The sequence below is a fragment of the Tarenaya hassleriana genome, unplaced genomic scaffold, assembly GCF_000463585.1.
Source record: "Tarenaya hassleriana unplaced genomic scaffold, ASM46358v1 Cleome49, whole genome shotgun sequence".
Lineage (NCBI taxonomy): Eukaryota > Viridiplantae > Streptophyta > Magnoliopsida > Brassicales > Cleomaceae > Tarenaya > Tarenaya hassleriana.
The window spans coordinates 1,775-12,140 of NW_010967605.1; the positions used below are offsets into that span (position 1 = coordinate 1,775).

The 10,366-nt window shown below is 41.4% G+C and overlaps 1 protein-coding gene across 1 annotated transcript in view; it reads right to left on the minus strand.

The window, feature by feature from the left end:
• Positions 1–9,590: 9,590 nt before the first annotated feature.
• Positions 9,591–10,366, minus strand: part of LOC104825748 (probable WRKY transcription factor 7) — a 2,551-nt gene continuing 1,775 nt past the window's right edge. Inside the window, exons 2-4 of the mRNA XM_019204011.1 lie at positions 10,161–10,347; positions 9,852–10,124; positions 9,591–9,720 (exon numbers count right to left, since the gene is read on the minus strand). Coding sequence (XP_019059556.1) covers positions 9,591–9,720; positions 9,852–10,124; positions 10,161–10,347 — 590 coding nt within the window. The remainder of the gene's footprint in view (positions 9,721–9,851; positions 10,125–10,160; positions 10,348–10,366) is intronic.

Consider the following 10,366-nt stretch of genomic DNA (forward strand, 5'->3'; position numbering starts at 1 on the left):
AGAAAAAACCGGAGAACACGGATTTCGCGGCTATATTTTGCTTTTGAGTCGAGAATGGCGAAAGGCCGTGAACGGACTAGCGGGTGTAAAGAGATAAAAACGCAGTGAACGCAAGAGTCGACGGGTGCGATCATACCAGCACTAATGCACCGGATCCCATCAGAACTCCGCAGTTAAGCGTGCTTGGGCGAGAGTAGTACTAGGATGGGTGACCTCCTGGGAAGTCCTTGTGTTGCACCCTTTTTTCTTTTCCTTTTGTCGTCGCATCTCGTTTCGATGTTCTGTCCGCACAAGGTTTGTTATCTCCAAATAATTCTTACTTTTTTTGTAATATTTGATTGATGTTTTTTATATTTCACACCTCATTCCGGGTTAACGGAGACGATAACCGTTGTCTTGTTTGATGAACTCCAATGCAGTACCGTGTTGCGCCATTTTTTCCACCGGATCTCGTTCCGATGTTCGTTTGTTCAGCATGGGTTTGTTTTGTTGTTGTTTGTTCTAGGAGGAAATGGTACGAGAACCCAAACCGTTGAGAAAAAACCGGAGAACACGGATTTCGCGGCTATATTTTGCTTTTGAGTCGAGAATGGCGAAAGGCCGTGAACGGACTAGCGGGTGTAAAGAGATAAAAACGCAGTGAACGCAAGAGTCGACGGGTGCGATCATACCAGCACTAATGCACCGGATCCCATCAGAACTCCGCAGTTAAGCGTGCTTGGGCGAGAGTAGTACTAGGATGGGTGACCTCCTGGGAAGTCCTTGTGTTGCACCCTTTTTTCTTTTCCTTTTGTCGTCGCATCTCGTTTCGATGTTCTGTCCGCACAAGGTTTGTTATCTCCAAATAATTCTTACTTTTTTTGTAATATTTGATTGATGTTTTTTATATTTCACACCTCATTCCGGGTTAACGGAGACGATAACCGTTGTCTTGTTTGATGAACTCCAATGCAGTACCGTGTTGCGCCATTTTTTCCACCGGATCTCGTTCCGATGTTCGTTTGTTCAGCATGGGTTTGTTTTGTTGTTGTTTGTTCTAGGAGGAAATGGTACGAGAACCCAAACCGTTGAGAAAAAACCGGAGAACACGGATTTCGCGGCTATATTTTGCTTTTGAGTCGAGAATGGCGAAAGGCCGTGAACGGACTAGCGGGTGTAAAGAGATAAAAACGCAGTGAACGCAAGAGTCGACGGGTGCGATCATACCAGCACTAATGCACCGGATCCCATCAGAACTCCGCAGTTAAGCGTGCTTGGGCGAGAGTAGTACTAGGATGGGTGACCTCCTGGGAAGTCCTTGTGTTGCACCCTTTTTTCTTTTCCTTTTGTCGTCGCATCTCGTTTCGATGTTCTGTCCGCACAAGGTTTGTTATCTCCAAATAATTCTTACTTTTTTTGTAATATTTGATTGATGTTTTTTATATTTCACACCTCATTCCGGGTTAACGGAGACGATAACCGTTGTCTTGTTTGATGAACTCCAATGCAGTACCGTGTTGCGCCATTTTTTCCACCGGATCTCGTTCCGATGTTCGTTTGTTCAGCATGGGTTTGTTTTGTTGTTGTTTGTTCTAGGAGGAAATGGTACGAGAACCCAAACCGTTGAGAAAAAACCGGAGAACACGGATTTCGCGGCTATATTTTGCTTTTGAGTCGAGAATGGCGAAAGGCCGTGAACGGACTAGCGGGTGTAAAGAGATAAAAACGCAGTGAACGCAAGAGTCGACGGGTGCGATCATACCAGCACTAATGCACCGGATCCCATCAGAACTCCGCAGTTAAGCGTGCTTGGGCGAGAGTAGTACTAGGATGGGTGACCTCCTGGGAAGTCCTTGTGTTGCACCCTTTTTTCTTTTCCTTTTGTCGTCGCATCTCGTTTCGATGTTCTGTCCGCACAAGGTTTGTTATCTCCAAATAATTCTTACTTTTTTTGTAATATTTGATTGATGTTTTTTATATTTCACACCTCATTCCGGGTTAACGGAGACGATAACCGTTGTCTTGTTTGATGAACTCCAATGCAGTACCGTGTTGCGCCATTTTTTCCACCGGATCTCGTTCCGATGTTCGTTTGTTCAGCATGGGTTTGTTTTGTTGTTGTTTGTTCTAGGAGGAAATGGTACGAGAACCCAAACCGTTGAGAAAAAACCGGAGAACACGGATTTCGCGGCTATATTTTGCTTTTGAGTCGAGAATGGCGAAAGGCCGTGAACGGACTAGCGGGTGTAAAGAGATAAAAACGCAGTGAACGCAAGAGTCGACGGGTGCGATCATACCAGCACTAATGCACCGGATCCCATCAGAACTCCGCAGTTAAGCGTGCTTGGGCGAGAGTAGTACTAGGATGGGTGACCTCCTGGGAAGTCCTTGTGTTGCACCCTTTTTTCTTTTCCTTTTGTCGTCGCATCTCGTTTCGATGTTCTGTCCGCACAAGGTTTGTTATCTCCAAATAATTCTTACTTTTTTTGTAATATTTGATTGATGTTTTTTATATTTCACACCTCATTCCGGGTTAACGGAGACGATAACCGTTGTCTTGTTTGATGAACTCCAATGCAGTACCGTGTTGCGCCATTTTTTCCACCGGATCTCGTTCCGATGTTCGTTTGTTCAGCATGGGTTTGTTTTGTTGTTGTTTGTTCTAGGAGGAAATGGTACGAGAACCCAAACCGTTGAGAAAAAACCGGAGAACACGGATTTCGCGGCTATATTTTGCTTTTGAGTCGAGAATGGCGAAAGGCCGTGAACGGACTAGCGGGTGTAAAGAGATAAAAACGCAGTGAACGCAAGAGTCGACGGGTGCGATCATACCAGCACTAATGCACCGGATCCCATCAGAACTCCGCAGTTAAGCGTGCTTGGGCGAGAGTAGTACTAGGATGGGTGACCTCCTGGGAAGTCCTTGTGTTGCACCCTTTTTTCTTTTCCTTTTGTCGTCGCATCTCGTTTCGATGTTCTGTCCGCACAAGGTTTGTTATCTCCAAATAATTCTTACTTTTTTTGTAATATTTGATTGATGTTTTTTATATTTCACACCTCATTCCGGGTTAACGGAGACGATAACCGTTGTCTTGTTTGATGAACTCCAATGCAGTACCGTGTTGCGCCATTTTTTCCACCGGATCTCGTTCCGATGTTCGTTTGTTCAGCATGGGTTTGTTTTGTTGTTGTTTGTTCTAGGAGGAAATGGTACGAGAACCCAAACCGTTGAGAAAAAACCGGAGAACACGGATTTCGCGGCTATATTTTGCTTTTGAGTCGAGAATGGCGAAAGGCCGTGAACGGACTAGCGGGTGTAAAGAGATAAAAACGCAGTGAACGCAAGAGTCGACGGGTGCGATCATACCAGCACTAATGCACCGGATCCCATCAGAACTCCGCAGTTAAGCGTGCTTGGGCGAGAGTAGTACTAGGATGGGTGACCTCCTGGGAAGTCCTTGTGTTGCACCCTTTTTTCTTTTCCTTTTGTCGTCGCATCTCGTTTCGATGTTCTGTCCGCACAAGGTTTGTTATCTCCAAATAATTCTTACTTTTTTTGTAATATTTGATTGATGTTTTTTATATTTCACACCTCATTCCGGGTTAACGGAGACGATAACCGTTGTCTTGTTTGATGAACTCCAATGCAGTACCGTGTTGCGCCATTTTTTCCACCGGATCTCGTTCCGATGTTCGTTTGTTCAGCATGGGTTTGTTTTGTTGTTGTTTGTTCTAGGAGGAAATGGTACGAGAACCCAAACCGTTGAGAAAAAACCGGAGAACACGGATTTCGCGGCTATATTTTGCTTTTGAGTCGAGAATGGCGAAAGGCCGTGAACGGACTAGCGGGTGTAAAGAGATAAAAACGCAGTGAACGCAAGAGTCGACGGGTGCGATCATACCAGCACTAATGCACCGGATCCCATCAGAACTCCGCAGTTAAGCGTGCTTGGGCGAGAGTAGTACTAGGATGGGTGACCTCCTGGGAAGTCCTTGTGTTGCACCCTTTTTTCTTTTCCTTTTGTCGTCGCATCTCGTTTCGATGTTCTGTCCGCACAAGGTTTGTTATCTCCAAATAATTCTTACTTTTTTTGTAATATTTGATTGATGTTTTTTATATTTCACACCTCATTCCGGGTTAACGGAGACGATAACCGTTGTCTTGTTTGATGAACTCCAATGCAGTACCGTGTTGCGCCATTTTTTCCACCGGATCTCGTTCCGATGTTCGTTTGTTCAGCATGGGTTTGTTTTGTTGTTGTTTGTTCTAGGAGGAAATGGTACGAGAACCCAAACCGTTGAGAAAAAACCGGAGAACACGGATTTCGCGGCTATATTTTGCTTTTGAGTCGAGAATGGCGAAAGGCCGTGAACGGACTAGCGGGTGGAAAGAGATAAAAACGCAGTGAACGCAAGAGTCGACGGGTGCGATCATACCAGCACTAATGCACCGGATCCCATCAGAACTCCGCAGTTAAGCGTGCTTGGGCGAGAGTAGTACTAGGATGGGTGACCTCCTGGGAAGTCCTTGTGTTGCACCCTTTTTTCTTTTCCTTTTGTCGTCGCATCTCGTTTCGATGTTCTGTCCGCACAAGGTTTGTTATCTCCAAATAATTCTTACTTTTTTTGTAATATTTGATTGATGTTTTTTATATTTCACACCTCATTCCGGGTTAACGGAGACGATAACCGTTGTCTTGTTTGATGAACTCCAATGCAGTACCGTGTTGCGCCATTTTTTCCACCGGATCTCGTTCCGATGTTCGTTTGTTCAGCATGGGTTTGTTTTGTTGTTGTTTGTTCTAGGAGGAAATGGTACGAGAACCCAAACCGTTGAGAAAAAACCGGAGAACACGGATTTCGCGGCTATATTTTGCTTTTGAGTCGAGAATGGCGAAAGGCCGTGAACGGACTAGCGGGTGGAAAGAGATAAAAACGCAGTGAACGCAAGAGTCGACGGGTGCGATCATACCAGCACTAATGCACCGGATCCCATCAGAACTCCGCAGTTAAGCGTGCTTGGGCGAGAGTAGTACTAGGATGGGTGACCTCCTGGGAAGTTCTCGTGTTGCACCCCTTTTTCTTTTCCTTTTGTCGTCGCATCTCGTTTCGATGTTCTGTCCGCACAAGGTTTGTTACCTCCAAATAATTCTTACTTTTTTTGTAATATTTGATTGATGTTTTTTATATTTCACACCTCATTCCGGGTTAACGGAGACGATAACCGTTGTCTTGTTTGATGAACTCCAATGCAGTACCGTGTTGCGCCATTTTTTCCACCGGATCTCGTTCCGATGTTCGTTTGTTCAGCATGGGTTTGTTTTGTTGTTGTTTGTTCTAGGAGGAAATGGTACGAGAACCAAACTGTTGAGAAAAAACCGGAGAACACGGATTTCGCGGCTATTTTTGCTTTTGAGTCGAGAATGGCGAAAGGCCGTGAACGGACTAGCGGGTGGAAAGAGATAAAAACGCAGTAAACGCAAGAGTCGACGGGTGCGATCATACCAGCACTAATGCACCGGATCCCATCAGAACTCCGCAGCCAAGCGTGCTTGGGCGAGAGTAGTTCTAGGATGGGTGACCTCCTGGGAAGTCCTCGTGTTGCACCCTTTTTTCTTTTCCTTTTGTCGTCGCATCTCGTTTCGATGTTCTGTCCGCACAAGGTTTGTTATCTCCAAATAATTTTTACTTTTTTTGTAATTTTTGATTGATGTTTTTAATATTTCACACCTCATTTCGGGTTAACGGAGACGATAACCATTGTCTTGTTTGATGAGTTCTAATGCAGTACCGTGTTGCGCCATTTTTTCTACCGGATCTCGTTCCGATTTTCGTTTGTTCAGCATGGGTTTGTTTTGTTGTTGTTTGTTCTAGGAAATGGTACGAGAACCAAACCGCTGAGAAAAAACCGATTTAGTTTACATTTATTTACTGTCCAAATTTACTGTCCAAATTTAGTTTACATTTATTTCATAAAACTTTAATTATTAGACTTTGTTATATTAAAATCGATTTTTTCTTTCCATTTCAAGTTCATAAAGTATTTTGATATTTAGATTACAGACATTTATCGAACAAAATTGATTACTAAAAATACGTAGGAGCACGAATTTAGTTGCAAGTTCAAAGCTTTTATCATATGAAATTTTATAATGAATAGTATTTTAAAAAAACTGTCATCCATAAAGCAAAATATCAAAATATGTTACGGCAATCAATCAAACTCGTATTTTTCTACATAAAAAATAGAAATTTCATACAAAATAGGAGTTTTTTTTAAGTGGGAGAACTGCCAGAGAAATTCGGGTTCCTTCACTCGCCTCCTAGAGTCTATTGACAAAGAAAACAACGACTCCGATGATTCCTCTATCAAAAAGTCCCTCCCTTTTTCTCCATCCTGATCACCCGTTTCTTCGAACCCTTCAAACGCCAAATCTTTCAAACTACGATGAGTTCTTGAACGGTTTTGAGACACATCAGTTGATTCGGGTACTACTGATTGGCTTCCCTTGTGCTCACTTGACTCGCGTACTACTCGGGCTATTTGTCTTTCCTCGCCACTTTTTTCGCCTTCTTTCCCTCCATCCTGCTTTATCAACCCATCGGAAATCACCTCAACAGGCAATCCCTCGAACAGATTTACATTCCCAGTGACACGTCTTTCTTCGGGTTTTACTCTAAGCAAGAGAGAATTCACCTCATTATAACACATCTAATAAGCCAAAAAAACTCAAGTAATGAATAGTAAAAGACCCGCCATTGAAGTTGGGAAAGCGTTTCTCATGTTATTTGATTTATATGAAGAACATGCCTATTTAAACAACAAATACGATCAGAACCAAACTAAACCGAATTAAACCAGCCTAAACCGGTCTCTCTCTACGGAATATATTGAGTTCGGGAGAATTCAAAGATGGGTCGAGTAAAACTTTCTGTCGATCGGGGTATTTGATTCAAATGAAGAAACTTTGTGTTTATACAACCGAAATGGCCTTAAACCAAACTAAACCGGCCTCGCTAAACCGCACAGAATCTCAAGGAAAGATGAGAGAATCTTACCCAGATGTTGCAGTTGTTTCACTTGTCGTCTGAACAGGTTTTTGATTCTCCAGCTCCTTGGCTTGAACAAAAACTTCATGGTCTCCACGTCTCTGCAAAATCCCAAATTCAAAATCTCTGGACATTAGAAATGGATAATCTGAGATTATACCCAGAAACGATTTTAGAGCAAAAAAAAGAAAATGCTTACTGGGTCCGTGGAAGAGGTGGATTTGATGAACAATCTGCGTTTCTTGTGCTTGGAGGCAGAGAAACAAGAGAGGAGACAGGACATGATTATATGGGTACGAAGAAGAAGTGATTCAACATATATAAAAATACTTAACTAGAGTCCAAACAGATATTAGTATATTATTTCCATTAGATTTATGTAATATAAATAAGCAAATAAAAAATCAGGTTAAAACTTATGAAAAATAGGGGTTTAGTGATTAGTTTGCATTTTTTTTTTGAGTATTTACCAAAAGATGTATAATCAATGTTATATGGGCCTGTAAAAGCCCAGTTTTATGTGGGCCAATATCCACATAGTATTAGCCCTGTTCTCATGGGCAATAATGCATATGGGCTTGATATCAATATGTGTGTATATATGTATATATTGATGGAAATTAATTACAAAATTAAATTTAAAAAAAAACAGCAATATGATTCAGGTTCTCCACTTGGAAAATGCAAGTGGGAGGAGCATCAGCATCAATCATGAAGGTCAACCTTTAAACACAAGGTATCTTCTTTCTATTCTATTTTCTGTATAATCTATTTATTCTTTATTATGTCTGTTTACTTTCTTTCTTTTTTGCCTTAAAAGAAACAATTTATACATCTCTCTCTCTCTATATATATATATATATATATGTATATGTCTATTTGACTCAAACCACAACTCTTTTTTGCCACTTTGATTTTTTTTAAAATATAATAAATCCCATCCGTTTCCTTGTTTTAGTGGAAATCATTAGAGCATATAATAACACTATCACCACTCCCTATCTTTCCATACTTAAATATATTTATGTAGATATGTGCATTTTTCTATATCTATATGTATGAATGTAGAGTTATATGTATTCAATATTTGGAAAAAGAAAAAAAAAAAGACACTAATTTATTAATTAATTAAAGCGGTGGCCTCTTTTGACTTGAGAGTTGGAGATAGCTGGTCTCACATTTTTATTTTATAAAAATAGGGTTTAGTGACAAACGACTTTGCCCATTACATAATAGTGGGAAATAAAATCATATAGAAAATGTATTCAGAAACAAAACAAAAAGTCAATAATCCCGAAATCAATTTTAAAAAAAGGTTATAGCTAATGAATATCTTTATTTTGTGTTGGTAACTATAAAATGATAAAAAAAAAAAAAAGCATAAGAGCAGCCCGGTTGGATAAATATTTAATTATATTCATATATACATATATGGGTTCCAAATCTTGATTTTATAATCTTCAAGTTTCAGCATTTAGATAATTTTTCCATAAAGTTTTCAAATCATCTAAATACATACACAAGATACGGTATAATACAAAATCGATCACAAGCAATTTCCAATAAAATAATATAATTTTCATTTATAAAGTCCATACAATCTCACCTATTTTAAGATCGAAAACAACATTTGAATTCTATTAGGTAAAAGAAAATTTCAAGAGAAAGGACTTTTTCATATGATGCAACGGTTCAACCTGCGCCCATTTTCACAACTTTTTCGCCCTTTTTTTGGTTCTCTCTTGAAATTAAAAAAAAAAAAGAAAAAGAAAAAAGAAACCAAACAAAGGAATCTGTCCCCAGAGTAGGCCCCATCCTATCGTTGACTAATCTGAAGACGACAGGTCACATTCATCCACCCCCACCACCCCCACGATGAACGGCCCCGATCTCCTGTCGGTCCATCCACTCAATCTCCACCGCACGATCCGCATTTTGTCTTTTTTCTCTCTCTCACCCCCCAAAAACACTAATATATATATATATATAGTAATAATTATTTAAATTTATATATGCTTTTTTTTTCAAGAGGACTCGAGAACCATGGCGGTAGAGGCGTCGGATACGATGAGTGCATGGCTATGGTCTCCTTCGTACGTAACGATCAACATCATTGGATCGTCCAATGCACGCTCCACGTGCTTACGTGCCGGACACCCTCTCACGCTGCTGCATTTGTAATATCCCCTGTGGAAAAAAAAATCACACGGCCGAGTCAGGTCCCGAGTCGATAATCATACTGTGTCAACTCGGTTCTAGGGTTTGATTTCGATTTGTCTATGGTGGGTACAAGTCAAAAAGTGCGACTGATATTAGACGACACGTTTGGTACAACCAATACACGCAGATTATTAGTTTTGGAAATAAAAAATATTGGGAAGCGCAAGTGGTCCAATTGATAAATTTTTTCGCTTAATTCTACCCACGGGACAAGATTTTGATATCAGGGAATATGTTTTGTATATGATGTGGTTAAATTAATATGATTAATAAGGGGTGAAAAGATTTGAATGGAGTGTGGATGGAACTGAGTCAGAGAACGAGCTGAGGACCGAGTTAACTCACCGTGGATGAGGGGAGCCTTTGATGGGTTTCTGGCCGTATTTTCTCCAGGAGTAGTCGTCAGGTGGAATATCAGCCATTTTGCTGCTTATTGCAGGGACCCTAATCACTCTCTTCACCCTAGATTTCCTGTGATTATTACCAAATAAAAAACGATTTTATCAGTAAATCTAGATTAGATCGACAAAACCCAGATGAGATTTTATCCCCAAAACCGCAAATTAAGAAACTTTTTTCAAAGATCCGGAATTTGGACCGACCTTTTCTTGGAGCAATGGCAACGACCAGAGGATGAGCCGCACTTGAGAGCAGCTTCGTCCAAGGAACTGCACCTTCTCTTCAACGAAGACGAAGAGAGAGGAGGCTTTCCGCAGGAGCCCGAGACATGAGACGGGTTCGTGAACTGAAACCCAGAAGACGACATGGACATCTGGATACTGTCGGAATCCCCTGTAAGAGACGACATGAACGAGTTCGCCGCCGAGATCGGAGGAGATGGCGCGAAGTTTATCGTCGTTGACGGTCCCTCGTTCCTGTCCGTCAACCCTGTTTTGCTGTTCGCAAGCAACAGAGAAGGTTGGGAAGATGATGAAGGACCACCAACAATACCGTTGTTGCTCTTGGAGTGCGGTAATGGCGGAAGACGATGAACAGGAGTCGGACAATAAACCCTAAACGCAGATCCACCGCCGACAACATGCTCAGTTTTCGGCTCTGTTTTCAAGTTGTTGAACCCTTTGAAGGAAACGGAGGGTCCTGCCGCTTCCGCAACCTT